The 15,852-nt window shown below is 45.3% G+C and overlaps 1 protein-coding gene across 2 annotated transcripts in view; it reads right to left on the bottom strand.

Moving 5' to 3' along the window:
- Plb1 (phospholipase B1) overlaps positions 1-15,852 on the bottom strand; it is a 107,336-nt gene that overhangs the window by 63,851 nt on the left and 27,633 nt on the right. For both annotated transcript variants that reach the window (XM_021162761.2, XM_085836586.1), the window contains exons 3-5: positions 7,641-7,702; positions 6,354-6,426; positions 5,721-5,779 (exon numbers count right to left, since the gene is read on the bottom strand). In XM_021162761.2, the coding sequence (XP_021018420.2) occupies positions 5,721-5,779; positions 6,354-6,426; positions 7,641-7,702 (194 nt within the window). The remainder of the gene's footprint in view (positions 1-5,720; positions 5,780-6,353; positions 6,427-7,640; positions 7,703-15,852) is intronic.

Here is a 15,852-nt window from a genome sequence, read left to right as displayed (position 1 = left end):
CCACAGCTTGTCTGCCAGACCATCATAACAGAGTGGCTGACAGCTTTCTTCAGGGCATTGATTTAAACATAATGGAAGTCACGCTATATTCTACACAGAATCAGAAGATTGACTTACAAAGTAAAACCGTCCGTCATCTAAGGGTGACTGCTCTCTCTTTGACTAGAATGTGAGAGCCATCATAGGCAGCTGTTCTCATCTGTTTGCATTTGGCTGTATTTCTTTGACCTCATTCAATGCCTGGCATGTTACAAGTTCTCGGTGAACGTTGAACAAATACGTATTTTTCTTAACGAATGAATTTGGTTTCCCCTTGATGAAATACTGGATAATGCAGGTTAATGCTTGTTGTTTTTCATGGTACAGAAAGGAAGATAATTTCATCCTATCCCAGGGAGACTTGGAGCTGTGGCCAAGACACTGAAAGCACCCACAACTATTAGTTATTATTCGCATTTTCATAGTTTCAAACACACAAACACACACAAAGTTTAGATGTGTTTAAGGTTAGGTCTGTCAAGTTTACTATAAGGTAACTAGTAGGTAACTAGAAGGTGATTAGTAGGTAACTAAAAGGTAATTAGTCGGTAACTAGAAGGTAACAGATAAGAGTGGCAACATGTAGATAGTTATGTCCTCATCCTAGCCCAGGGTGCTTTAATGAGCACAGCTATCCTAGCTCCTAAGCTCTAAGCCCACACAAATGGGTCACTATTTTAAAGCTCTCTAGGGAGCATAGGCTGACCATAAAATTCTCCTCCCTTGGGGGCAAAGTCTCTGATTTGCCAGTAAGAGGGACTTCCGAAGGTCAGTCTTCCAGGAGAAGTAACAAGTTGAACAAAAAACACTAGACTATGTGTGCCAGGGGTTGTGACACGGAGCTGTGGGTTAGGCAGTCGGGGGGAGTGGACCTCTTTAGTCCTGCAAGTTGGGACACTGCCTGCCAGCTTGAGCATATAGTTGCCTGAGGGTCAGGGAACCTAGTTTCGAGACCTTATAGTTCACATACTTGAAACACGAATGTTTGAAACCTCCTGGTTTCAATGTTGGTGGCTGATTGAACTAAAGATGCTCAGTATTTTAGGACCACAAATTTGTTTCTTCTGTAACTGGCTGATGGACAACATATCTTGCCCCATAGGAGAGGTGGTAGTCAAGAAAAGGAAGAAGGAAGGAAGAGAGAAAGCAGGCCAGGAGATGGGTAAGCTCATGTGGGAGGTCTCAGAAGCCATGAGAATGGCCAGTGTTCTTTCTCATGGCACAAGACATGAATGGATCTTTTCCTTCTTTTTCACCCTGTACACTTAGAGTTTTCTTGTATGGAATATGTAATTGCAGGGGCTTTTGAAAATAAATTTTGTAAATGTTTGCATATCTTATTTCAGATTGAAAGAATACAAATCTAAAACTGCTAACTAGTTTTTAGAGAATCCCAAATTAGTGAGCATGTCTTCATTTCAGAGACTCCAGAAACTCAAAGCAAAAATTTCAGCCTTGAAGACTTCAAATGTGCAATCTCCTGGTGTGTGTGTGTGTGTGTGTGGTGTGGTGTATGGTGTGTGGTGTATGGTGTGTGTTTATGGTGTGTGTGGTATGTGTGTGTTTGCGTGTTGTGTGCGGTGTGTGTGTATGGTGTGTGTGATGTGTGGTGTGTGTACGTGTGTGTGTGTGTGTGTGTGTGTGTGTGTGTGGTGTGTGGTATGTGTGGTGTGGTGTGTGTGTGTGGCATGTGTGGTGTGTGTGTGTATGTATGTTTGCTTATGGTACACCTAGTTGAGTAACATCTGGCTCTCAGGCAGGCAGAGAGAAAAGGGTGGCCTACGGGAGCTGGGCCTTCAAATCTCATCCTGAAAGCAGAAGGACCTGACTGTGGACTAATGGAGTCATCCTGTCTAAGCTTGTTCTGTCTCTGTGGCCCCGACTCCCACCCAGGAAGCGGGGAGGGAATGAGGGCAGACAATGTCACCATTTATGAGTGGAAACTCTATCTCAAAATGAAGCTAGAAGGTACAAGGCCACCAGAGCTTTAGGGTTAGAACATGATCCCATGGAGAGTGAAGGAACCAGGGAGTCCCCCCAGGAAGTGGGCTTCAGTGTGTAACGTAGGAGATCTCTGCTCTCTGCTTCCTAGTCCCCGCTTTGACATTGCTCCTGTGGTGAGCCTCCTCTCCCCCATCAACATAATCACAAGGGAAAGCTCTGTTGGCCAGGGCCAAGGCTATTTCCTAAAGTTAAGCCTGCATCTCTACTGCATCTCCACCCACTTCTATGGCCCCAGTCATTTCCCCAGTTCATGTCATTCACAGCTGCTAGACTGTGACTATGACTAGAGAAGGCTCTGGATCTGGCAGATGTCACACACTGTCCAAGCTGAGCCTGGCAGGGCAACTTCCAGAGAGGACAGTTGTTCAAGAGGAGTAGACACAGAGACTTGGGAATCTCAGGAGCTATGGGTGGCCTTGTTCTGCCATAGCTGAGTGGGTTGAGCTGTGCGTGAGGGAGGCTGTGCGTGAGGGAGTGCAGGCAGGAAGAGCCTGGAGGGAAGGGGAGAGCTTCCTGACTCAAGTGTAAAAGGCATAGGATAGCTCTGGGACTCCTGCCTTGATGATAATGGACTGAACCTCTGAACTTGTACGCCAGCCCCAAATAAATGTCCTTTATAAGAGTTGCCTTGGTCATGGTGTCTGCTCACAGCAGTAAAACCCCAACTAAGACAGTACCTACCACTACTAATCCTTAGAAACATTAAAGCCAAAACCACAATGAGATGTAGCCTCGTGCCTGCTAAAGAGCAAGCAAACATGGGTCTGGAAAGATGCAATCATGGGTCTGGTTAAGAGCACTGGCTGCTCTTCCAGAGAGGGCCTGTGTTGGGTTCCCGGCAGCCATACTGGCTGGCTCACAACCACAATGTAACTCTAGCTCCAAGTGATCTGATTTTTCTCTTCTGTTTCTGAAGTCATTCTCATGGTAGCTACATACACTCAGACATGTACACATAAAATAAAGTCTACAAAAGAAATATTTAAACCCCCCCAAAAACAGCATCAAACAAAAACAGGAAAATAAGTATTGAGACTATGGGGAGGGGTGGAGAAATGGCTCAGCTCTTAAAGGCCAGGCCCACATAGAAGAGAATATGGAGAAACGCCTTGCGGATGGGAATGTGAATTGTGTAGCCTCTATGAAAACCAATACAACACATCCTTAAAAGGAGAATGGTTTTTAGACAAAATAGCACTGCATATCTCAGCCTGGCCTGGAACTTGTTATCTAGCCCAGGCTGGACTCAGATCTACTTTGATCCTGCCTCAGCTTCCTAAATTAGAATTACAAGTATGCATCATCACGTTCAACTTCTTTAAAAAAGATGAAAAGGGTGATAGTCGTGGAATTATATCTCAAGGTGTCTTTCCAAAAGAATGGAAGTAGGACCTCGAGCCGATTATTTGTATTTAGTGTTTTTCACAGGATTGGCACTAGCCAAAAAGTGGCACAACCTCATGTTCATGTGTGAAGAGATAAACAGAGTGTGGTATGTCCACGCATACAGTGGAATATTAGTCACCCATAAAAAAGGAAGCATCTGGCACAGGAGGAAATCATGTCGAGCAAAACAAGCTATTTACATAGAGACAGATACTACATGATTTCAAGGATGTTAAGTCTCTAGTTAAACTCACAGAAACCAAAAGTGGAAATGTGGTTTTTGTGGGCTAGGAAAACACAAGGTGAGTTGTTACTTCATGAGTGAAGAGTTTTGGTTTTGTAAGATGAAGGCTGTTTTGGAGACTGGTCATACATGTTACTATGTGCACACTTAAAAATGCATCAGATGGAAGCTAGGATCTGCATTATGGGAGAAGACACACTATTTGTTTTACAGGCCCGGGACATTTCATTTAGTATTTTCCAATTCCATCTATCACTTTCCTGAAGATCTCACATTTTTATTTTTCTTTGTGACTGAGTAAAGTCCCGTGGTGCATTTGTAGCACGTGTTTATCACCTGCTCACATGATGATGGACAGCTAGGCTGCTTCCATTTCCCTACTATTGTGTGCATCGTTGCTTAAACATAGATATGTGAGTGTTTCTGTGGCAAAGTGTAGCTTCCTTATGTCCAGGAGGAAAACTAGAGAGTAGCCTGAAAACTAGAGAAAGTGGGGAGGGAAGCAACAGAACACATGATATATGGAGGGGGTAATTATAAGAGGATAGTGGGCGCAGTAAGGAAGAGGGGAAGAGAAGTGAGGAAGCCACAGGGCTGTGTCCCTGCTGGGTGTGGACATTTTGTCACTGCTTCCTGTATTTACATTGTATTAGACATTATAAATGAAGATTTAAATGACTAAAATGGCAAGTTGTATAAATTCATATTTACCACAATTATGCATTTTGATTAAAGTCAATGTGTTTTTAAAATTACTTTGTGAGTGTTTGCTGCATGTATGTCTGTGCATCACTGTGATGACCCAGTGCCCATCAAAGTCAGGGGTCAGGAGAGGATGCCCAGTTCCCTAGGACTGGTGTTACACATGGTTGTAAGCTGCCTTGTGGGTGCCGGGAATTGAACCTGGATCCTCTGCAAGACCAACACATGCTCCTAGCCACTGGACCAATACTCCAGCCCCTCAGTGTATTAAAAAAAAAAAGACAAAGCAGACACAGAATTTCCTCTATCTTATAAATGCAAGGCTTAAAAGAAGGTTCCTTTACTAATTCTGAGAAATGGCTATGAAATTCAGTATGGAAACTTCTTGAAAACTAAAGATAAGTCTTCTGTATGGCCCAGCCACATCAACTCCTGAGTATGTACCCAAAGGATTCAAAGTGAATGCGTCCCAAACACTTACAGATCACTGTTTCTTGCAGCCTCATTCACAACAGTTAAATTATGGGGCCAGCCTAGGTGTCTGACATCAGAGCAACGGTGTATATACATAGTGGAATGTTTTTGGTTTGGTTTGGTTTTGTTTCGTTTTGTTTTTTAGCCAAGAATCAAGTCATGTTGTTGAAAGAAAAATGGAAGCGATTGAAGGCAACCCTACTGAGTGACTTAGGTCAATCTCAGCAAGACAAATGCCACACGCTTTCTCTCATTTGAGGTTCCTGTATCTCCTATAGATACATAAAATCATGAATGAATATATGAAATGAAAGTAGAAGGGAGCCCAGGGGATCAAGGGTGACTAACGGCAGAAAGAGAGGTGAGAAATAGAAAGAGATAATGTAAGTATTAAGAGATAAAAGATATAAAGGGAATATGCTCAATAAAAGTAAGTACCTTGGAGAAAACTTAACAAATCTTAAACCTTTTGGCAAGATTCAGGGCAATTCTTGCCAGTGGATTTAACTTATTAATGAGAAACTTCAAGCATTCCCTTTCCTGAGGTGATCCTAGGCATTCATTTGATGTTTAAAAAATTAGATCCTCTAAGATTTTAGCATGTCTTTGTCGCATACAATGCTTTCTCCCAAATGGAACACTGTTTTCAATAAATAGATTCCCACAGCCCAGGCCAGCATTCACATCATTATGAAGCTGAAGATGACCTGGAACTTTTGATCCTTCTGCCCCCACATCCCAAGTGCTCAGACTACAAGTTTGTGCCACCATGCCTGGCCTCCAATGGAACATTATGCCAAGCCATCAGGACCTTATTCATGGTGTCACCAGTACCAAATGGTCTCCTGAGTCAAGCACATGAAATACTTACAGTTTCTGGGTTGCCGATGGCTGCCACGAGTTTAATGTCTGAGGGTCTCAGAGTGTGAACTGTGAAGATAAGAGTCCGTAGGGCAAGGTCAGATCTACCACAAGGTAGGCAGAGAATGCCCTATGGGGCTACACAGAGAAGACCCACACCCTACAGTGGGGATGACTAGAAAGGCCAATGTGGCTACATGGCAGGGGTGGAGAAGCCACATGTGTGACAGCTCCTGACTCACAATTCCCAGGGCATTTTATCCCTCGAGGGAGTCAAGGTTGTCCCCATGCATCTTTACCCTTAAGTGTGGTGTTGTTGCTGTCCCTCTACAGAAATAACCAAGGAAGAAAGAGACCAATGGTTCTCAACATCCTAATGCTGCGGCCCTTTAATACAGTTCCTCATGTCATGGTGACCCTCAACTATAACGTTATCTTCGTTGATACTTCATAACTAATTTTCTACGTTATGAATCAATGTAAATATCTGATATACAGGATCCTCACCCTTAGGTTGAGAACCGCTGAGTCAGTATGGTGAAGGGCTAAGGGAGAAAGGAATGACCAAGAGGTAGAGTAGAGATGGAGGTAGAGCCTCTGTTGGCCACAGAGCCTTTCCTGTTCATGGCCAGAGGGCACATACCTGACTCAGAAAGCACACTCAATTCTAACTTCTTTGGCTTGCAAGGGAATGGAAAATTCTTCAGGGTCCAAAACTGAAATCAAACACACAAAGCATCAGTTTCCATGTACAGAAGTACTGCCTGCTAAAACAATTGGCATAGAGACAACCTAGCCCTTGGCTACCTAGGCTCAAAATCCAGAAGCAACACTTGCACACGGTCACATTTTCCTAACTTCCATACTCAGGTCCCCCTGACGAGTGAGGACACGTGTATCTTAAAGAGGATTTTAGCACGTGGCACGTGCACAGCTTGGAATAGTGTGGAGGAGAGGGAAGGCAGATGATGAAGGAGAATAAAACCGAACTCGTGGGATGACGGAGTCTTTTGGAGGTCAGCCATTGGTGCCCAACAGCAGCATTCCCAACGCTGCTCACGTGGTGTCAATATTAATGTTTGTTATGGGTTTTTTATTCCAATTTTAAAAGAAGAAACAATCAAAGGACCTAGTTTATTGAGACTAAATGTAAAAATAAAAATTCAGCACCTCATTTATTTTTATTAGCAAGTGTCCCTCTGTTATTCTGACACAAGAAAGAACGTGAGACATCTGCATACTTGCTGCTAGAAACTGGGTAAACATGAATTCAGGGGCCTCCTGTGTCTCCTCCAGACTGATGTGTCTTGAGAGCAAATGGGTCACTGGGAGTAGAGGGAAGACATGGTGGCCAGTATGCAAGTTTTTCGGGCAGCACTGGCCTCTCTGGGTATGGGTGACAGGAATCCAGAGGGGCTTCTTTGTCGGAATAACACAGCAGGCTTTGGGACACGGGAAGTGCAAGAGATCCTGGCAGGATTGGTAGGCAGTGCATGAAGCCCTGCCGTATCTCACAAGCATAAGTTAATTTCTCGTGAATTACTGATTACAGGAAGAGATGTCCTACACTTACTCTCATCTCTTATCTTGTGGACCTTCTGGGAAGACCTCACCCAGATGCCTTCGGATAACTTACAACATCTGCTTCAAGGTTCACAATGATAACACACCCATTTATAATGCTGGCAGGGCACTTCTGGGAACTACCCATCCATCTGTAAGGATGATGAGCCCCAAATTTCAGGAGCCATGGTAACGTTCTGCCAGGCAGCCTGGCGGGCCTAGGGGCTCCTTTGGCCCATTCTGCTAAGGCCTTAATTAGGGGCCACCAACTTGCTCAGAAATCTAGATTTTTTTTTCACTAAAAGAGAGCCTACCCCCTACACACACACATACACACACACACCTCCCACTAGGGCAAAACTCTTACCACTTGCTGGGACTGCCATGCCAATGTGGTCTCTCCAGAAGAGCCATGGATTTGGGAGGGCCCTAAAAATAAACACACAAGCAAGTTTAGAAATAGTTCAGTTCAATTTTTACATGTGTACATGTGTATTTGTGTGTGTGTGTGTGTATGTGCGCGTGCGCACACCTGCATGTTGGCCAATGGTGTCTTCCCCAATCATTCTCCACCTTATTTTGTGAGACAGAATCTCTCACTGAACCCAGAGCTCATCCATCTCAGTAGATTGGTTGGCTAGCAAGCCCCCTGGGGTCTTCCCAACTCTGCCTCCCAGCACTAGGCTGACAAGTGTGCTGCCATTCTCAGCGTTTTTATGTAGGCTCTGAAGACTGCACTTAGCCCAAACAGACAAATCTGCCAGCACCATTGAGATGGTTTTAAAGTTGAACTTAACTCTTACCCAAACTTTACATCCTTCCCCCCAAGCCCAATTATCTACATTCTCAGATTAGTAATGTCCTTTATCGCAGAGAAGCACATATTTCATTTCTCTAGCTATCACAGTTTGGGATAACATGATGCCATTAATACATTCTATCATGGTAGAATAATTCCTAGGTCAAGGTACAGAAGTATTGTCTAAGATAAGCTATCACCCCATATTCTGCATGAGCACATTATCAGATTGCTATACTGCTTCCTTGCCAAGAATTTCTCAGGATCTTAATGTTGGACCGATAGCTGCCATTGTTTGGAGATCTAGGACAAAGCAGGAAAGACACATGGCACTAGAATGCAATGAAGGGTATTGACACAGGGTAACTGGCTATGACTGTGCTAAGTACAAGACAAAAGAAAAGACAAGACAGGTGGGTAGACCACGGAGACACACCCATCATCCCAGCATACTTCTGGCTATATAGCCCTTGATCGCCTGGAACTTACTATATAGCTTTGGCTGGCCTGGAGCTCCCTACATAGACCAGGCTGGCATCCAACTCACGGAGATCTGCCAGCCTCCATCTCTGAATACTGAAATTAAAGCTATGTGCCACTATGCTGGCCTCTACGTATTTTTCCTATTGTAACACAATCTTGACATCTGCCTCAGCAGCTCCGCAGTACATTTTTGCTTGATACTTGATCCTGGAATGAGATCCCTTGCTTCCTCTTGATGGTCCTTCCCCCAGCTCTCTGCCCAGTGTGCACAGTACATCTGAAGAGCAGCAGACACTGGGAAAGGCAAACGTTACTTGAGAGACAGAACTAGACTAATTTTCCACCCCAGTCTTCTTCTGCAATTTTACTTTTTGACCCAGAGAATAATTTATCTAGAGAGGCATGAAGGAGAAGCAGTATATTTCCAGTCCCCACCCCTGGAGGGACCGTCAGTTTCCAAGAACAATGCCTACAACCCATCTCCAGAGCTCATTGGCTCTCCAAGATCCCAGAAGCCCATTTTCTGAGCAGCCCTATGGTAGGAAATCAATGAGGTGTGGCCAAGCATGAAGTGCTGAAAAAAGCTGGGACCCCGGGGCTGTGACTGGAGGGCAAGAAAGAACTGGGTGACAGAGAAATGGAGGCAGCTGGACTTGAAAGCTGCAAACGTCAGGCTAAGCCGTGGGTAACCAGGAGTCATGACCAGCCTTGAAGAGAGGATTTTAAAGACTGTTACTACAGTGCTGAAAGAGATGAGTTAGCAGGGCAGAGAGTTGAGATCATTCAGCTTATGTTATTCCCAGGCCAGGAGAGCAAATGTTAATCTAAGTGGTAGGCATTGCTTCTATATAGCTCCTATGTATTCAGAACATTAACATAAAGTAATTGCTTTAATCCTTATATTCTATGAGATAAGCATCACAATCTCACCTTATATGCAGCAAAGTGAGATCCAAAAGGTTCAAGTTATATTTAAGTGGACACAGCTAGCAAATGGTGGCAGAGAGACTCAAAACAGGTAGCCTAGCTCACCTAGCTACATGGGTCACATTTGGAAGCAACAAATTGAGTAGAAGACACATGCCCAAGACCTAGACTAGGTCTCACAAATGCTGTCTATAAAAGTCAGATCATCCATATTTTAGGTTCTGTAGACCCTAAGGTCTCTTCACTGACATGACCATTCCATTCTATTCATGATTTTAATACTGTGAAAGCAGCCACAAGCAGTGCACAAATGCATTAACTTCATCTGCAGAGACTACAGTTTCTACCCTACACACTTCTCATGTGTGGTAAGGTGCTTTTCTCCCTTTTAGTCTTCAGAACCATATAAAAGTATAGAACTCTTCGTGGGGATCAGCAAACTGATTCTAAAGGTTCCATGGAGACGCAAAGGACCTCACATAGTTCACACAACCCTGAGGACCAATTCAACACAATGTCAAACCTTACTGTAGAGTACTGTAATTATGACAGTGTGGTCCTATCAAAGGAATAGATAGATCATCAGAGCAGAATAGAGACCAGAGAAGCTCAGGAAAATATAGTCAACCAAATCTTTGTCAAAGAGACAAACAATCTGGTAGAAAATTGTAATCTTTTCAAAAGCAGTGCTGGAGTTGCTGGGTGCTCCTCCAAGGTGTAAAAATGATTTTTAGCTCATAAGTTGCACAAAAAATAGACAACAAGCTGGATTTGGCCGGATCTCACCCATGTCCCTAGTTTGCCAACTAATCCATGATTTCCACTGGCCCTGAAGAGAGGTCATCCAGGTGAAATAGGAGTGTGGACCTCTAATGATCAGGACTAGTCTTCTCAGGGTGGGTGGGAGACCTGAAAGTAAAAACATTGCATCTAAAAGAGGGGAGGAAGGAGAGAGAAGAACCCAAAGCAGACGGTGCCTTGAGACATAAATAGGCAGGTATTCCATTCAAGCACAAAGGGAAGACTAGAAGTAAAAGATGAAGAGGAGCTTAAGAGATTACTCTTTTTTTTTTTTTTTTTGTTTGTTTGTTTGTTTGTTTTTCGAGACAGGGTTTCTCTGTGTAGCCCTGGCTGTCCTGGCACTCACTTTGTAGACCAGGCTGGCCTTGAACTCAGAAATCCGCCTGCCTCTGCCTCCCGAGTGCTGGGATTAAAGGCGTGCGCCACCACGCCCGGCTTAAGAGATTACTCTTAACATCTTCAGGGTTGGATGTGGGGAGAGCTGATGTTGCCAGGCAGCTCCCAAACCAAGAACACAGCTTCCAGCTCCCAAACCAGGACCAGAATAGGAATGCAGGCTGTCCCTTGGTAGACTAGCTACAGATAGCCAAACAAGAATAGACTGTCCAGAATCCTGGTCCAAGAAGCTTGGGTCTCAGACAGGGTTAAGAGATCCTGAGTCTTGTCAGCTTTCCCAAGTCTTAGTTTCCTCATCTGTAAGATGGGCATGGTAATGCCAGCCTTGAACAGCTGTAATATGGACTCTCGAGGCTTTACTCCTCTTCTAGCGAGTTTGAATGCATGGTGATCAAAGTCACCAGATGGGGCTATTCTTCCTCAAGGAAGGGATGGATTGTGGGATATTGTGCTTCTGACAGACTTCAAGGAAATGTGCAAATTAGAGTGTGTATCCTGCTTTAATTTGGCAAAAAGTGAGCAGGTAATGGCTGCTGGGGAAGGGGGATCATTCTTCAGTGGTGCAGACCTTGGTAAAGCATGACCCATGCTCTTCTACAAAGCTCCCTTCCCCCAACTCTCCGCTCACCAAAGAACCATATTTAAAGTCAGTGGGTCACAAGACCAAAGCAGACATTAGAGTAGAAAGATTAGTTAGTAAAAGGGAGTTTAGTGGAAGTGGAAGGTGGAGTGAGAGATGGAAATGGGGAGGAATATGGCTAAATACATTATGTACACATGAAATTATCAATGAACAAACATAAATTTGAATATTTGGGAGTCTGTTTTTTTTTTTTTTTTTTTTTTTTTTTTGCATGGGTGTTTTGTCTGCATGCCTGCCTGTGCACCACATGCATGCCTGGTACCTATAGAGGCCAAGGAGAAGGCATCAGATGCCCTAGAACTGGAGTTACAGAGAGTTGTGAACCACCATGTGAGCACTGGAAATCAAACCAAGGTCCCCCGGAAGACCAGCCAGCAAGTGCTCTTAACCACTGAGCCATCTGCCCAGCCCCATAAGTAAATACATTTTTATGTGTAGTGGACGACACATGCAGAAGAAATGCAGCAACACGTCACTGTGATTGGCATGATCAGCATCAGGGAGTTGCTCACATGGATAATCCTTCAGCTACTCCCAGTTTCTGTAGCCTAAGATCACCCATGCAGCTAAAGGCTCTAGGGCCTGCATTTTCAACCCGATGAGAACGTCTCCAGGATGACTACTTTGGATGTCAGAGAGGCTGTGCCTTGGATTGAGACAGTCTCAATCCTCATGGAAAATTACAGCCCTTTGTCCTGTCCCCACCGACTCTTGTGGGGCACTTGGAACTCGTTCACTCGTTCTGCTTCTTTGCTTTCTATCAGGTATGTGGAAAGAAAATTCTGTCTGTGCTCCCCCAGTGCCTGTGGCAGAAACCATCAAAGCACTTGCAACATCACTGGCCTCCAGCTGTGGGGTCTCGAGGGACTGTTTCCCTTCTGGAAAGTTGTTTACCATCAGTCTGGTGGATCTGTCAGCGACTCCTGGGTCCCTGAAAAACTCCCACCTCAGTAAGGTCAGTCAGGGAAAAAACCACGTATCTTTCCACCCTGCTGGAAGTGAGGGAGAAAACCACTTACGTGTGCCCCGAGGCACAGGCCTGGCAGAGATCAGTTGCCCCAATCAGAGCTGCAACCTTTGGGGCTGCAAACCAAAAGGGATCCATTCTGGCAGCAGGCCTGGATGAGGTGCAGTGCACAGAGGCTCCCTCCGAGACCCTCCTTTCAGCATCTCTCTACTGCTCCCGATGTCTAGACACTGCCCCTCCCCTTCCAAAAACTCCAGGCTGCATTGGACTGCATGGATCTTAGGCATCCACTACAGAAGTCCCTTGGGCAGCACACACATTCTTCTAAGTCAAGAACCTGACTCTACAAGACAAACCATTGGTGCTAATCTAGAAACTGGCCACAGGTAGGTGGAGTAATTTTTTTTTATTATTTTTTCCAAATTAAAGCAGGATACACACTCTAATTTGCAGACTTCACAGCACAATATCCCACAATCCATCCCTTCCTTGAGGAAAAATAGCCCCATCTGGTGACTTTGATCACCATGCATTCAAACTCGCTGTCTCTTGACTTCCTCATCTATGAAATGGGAATGAGCCTGGCTTCCTCGCTTTCTTCCTGGAGTTTCTGTGAGGATCAAAGAACAGGAAAATGCTGTGTGGGCAAGAGCTGTGCGTTGAGCAAAGATCACCTTCCTGGATGGAAGAGAGGCAGGGCCCCGGACTGCAGGGAGGAAGGTCAAGAGCAACAGAGGTGGAACTGAGGTCATGCTGTGGGGTGCATTAAATTCTTGTGTTCTTTGTAAAGGGTAATATCCTCACGGCAACTCTAGAGGCAGCATTTACAATCCTCTAGGCCTTCAAAATGCTGTGACCCTTTAATAGAGTTCCTCATGTTGTGGAGACCCCCAATCATAATTTTTTTTCTGATACTCCACCCACAGTTTGAGAACCTCATTGTTTATAGACTCAGAGGCCAGACAATCGATGGATGTGCAGGCCTGAGTTGTACTGCAGTCTCTAAGCAAATCTTCTGAGTGATGCTTTGCTCTGAGGGCGTGATTGGCAAGTCTCATTCATACACATGACTTATAGAATGTTGTGGTGGCCTGTGAGCAGATATTCTCTGTGACCAGCTGTGCATGCTGAGTCAGAAAACTCCAAGTCACACCTGACTGGGGCTTCCACCTCAGAATTCCAGGCATGCTCGGCAGCACAGACACCCTTTTGTCAGCGTGGTATGTGAGCAGCCTCATGCCAGTCAGTAGAAGGTGACAATGAAGTTCAAAGAGACTGATAGGACTGACTTCTGGGTATTTGTCTCTGAATTCTAGGATAGTGGAGGGGGTAAGCTTCTTCAATTACCTTGTTTGTTGCCCCGGGAAGCTGTGGTCTAATGTGTTAGTAAACTTGCTAAAGACACCCAATAAGATACTAGCAGAAGAGTGTATGGCTTTCAGTTCTCTTTGAGTCTGAGGCCACAGGCCTTTTGAATGGACATAAGAAGTTTATTGTGTGGGTTATGATTTGGATGTAAATTGTGCCTTAGGCTGCTGTGTGTGAATACTTGGTCCTCAGTTGGGGGGCCGATGGTCAAAAGAGGTTCCAGAACCTTTAGGAGGTGGGGCCTAGTTGGAGGAAGTAGGCAGCTTGTGGGAAGGAGAGCAGGGAGAGTTCAAGCTTACCTTACTTCAAGACAGAGCTCTCCATTTCCAGGTCCACAGAAATGGGAGGAAGCCAAGCCACACGCTCTTGTTGCTATCAATGCTCTCTTCCCCATGATGGATCTCACCATCTCAAAACACGAGTCTAAACAAATTTCCCCCCTTAGATTGTTTCTTGTCCATATTTTGTCACAACAACAAGAAATCTAACACTCCTGTCCCTGAGTTGTCACCATATGGAAATGTGTCCTGGGGCCTAAAAGACCATAATTTTTAACTCCCTTACAGTCAGGGTGGGTTTACCATCAGGCTGGCCAAAGAGTGAACAATCTCATTCTACAAGGGGAGATACAACCTCTAGTCTGATGAGCCATGAAAGTCATCAGAGATGATTTGTAAAGTCCCAGACCAATGTTGTCTAAATGTTCAGTGTCTAATGTCAATGGCCAAAGGAAGACTCCACCACCTGCTTGGGGTGGAGACCAGTACATCTTCCCATTTCCTCAATCTTCTTAGGCCCACCCCTTCCAACATCACATAACCTTCACTCTTGGGAGTGTGCTCCCGGGATAGGGCATGTTCACGGGTGACTGGCTGTTTTGCCCTTGGCCTATGCATTTTTCTTGACTTTGTTTTGCATCAGGGCCAGCTATTAGGGCCAGAACAGAAAAGGCCACGGAGATCTCTCAAAGGTAAATGGTGGTGTTGGTGGGGAAAGACTGATGGTAAGGGGGCCCCAAGAGGAGATGAATCTCAAGGAAGTGTGTGTGGGGGGGGGGGGCTTAGGGTATCTCCATCAGTAAGGTCTCCTCCCAGAGATGGGGGTGGGCCTCCACAAGAGAGAAAAGAGCCTCCCATACAAGAGTAAATGGCAGCTGAAGTCAGGAGAACCACATTGGCCCTATCCAGAGTCCACCAATGCTCCTGGTCAGAGGCTAGGACAAAGCTCGGTGGGAGAGCGCTAGGTGTCTCATTCTCTAAGGACACCAGGCTCCAACCCAACCAGCCCACTTGGCAGAGGGCTGCACCTTGCCCCAGACTGGACGTGCGTGCCTTCCCTCCTTTGCACCCCTTTGTAAGGAGCCGTCCTCACATTCGCCATTATAAGATGGCACTGACACCTGTGTTCTAAGTAGTAAACAAACCATCTGCACATGCGCTGGGGTAGTTTCCCACCCCATGTGCTCTGCCTTTCCCGTGATGACAACTCTGGCTGATGGGCTGCAGCCAATCAGGGAGTGACACGTCCGAGGCGGAGGACAGTCCTCCATAAAAGGGAGGGGGCTCCACCATCTCTCGCTCTCTCTCTGGCTCCTTTCTCCACTGGCTCCTGATGGGGTAAGCAATAAAGTTTGTACTGCAGAAGATTCCGGTTGCCCTGAGCGTGTTCTTACCAGGGGGACACACAAAAGCGGCGGGCAACAAATGGTGCCGAAACCCGGGAACTACTGCATCACGGGGAAGGAGCGGTTAATGAAGTGTTCCCACAAAACAGACTGTTGAGAAGGATCCGGCATGGGTTCAGAACTCTTCAGCTGGGGAACGGAGCAGAACCAGAACTGCTGGGATGGGACGCGTGTTACAGCTTTACAAGGTATGTCTAGTCTTGAACTTTCTCTAGTGTTAAAAGCCCTTTTATTTCTTTTCACATGTCAACAAGTGGTTAAGGCAGGGTGGAGAATTCTGGACGAAATTCAAGACAGTCTATCAGAAGTAAAGTGGGGAGAGATTAGAAGGAAAGAGGAGAGAAAACAAAGGAAAAAAGAAAAGTTAATGTCAGGGAAAAATACCTGGGGAGAGATTGGAAGGAAAGAGGAGAAAAGAGATGAGTTTAAGGAGCCAGTTCTTAATAGCTGTGAATCAGATGAAGAAATTAGCCCTTCTGAGGAAACAGACTTGGAGGAGGAAGCAGCTTGT

The sequence above is a fragment of the Mus caroli genome, unplaced genomic scaffold (genome assembly GCF_978045245.1).
Source record: "Mus caroli unplaced genomic scaffold, Mus_caroli_1 scaffold_4, whole genome shotgun sequence".
NCBI lineage: Eukaryota > Metazoa > Chordata > Mammalia > Rodentia > Muridae > Mus > Mus caroli.
Note: the sequence above shows the minus strand (reverse complement) of the source record. Positions and strands in the feature narration are given on the sequence as shown.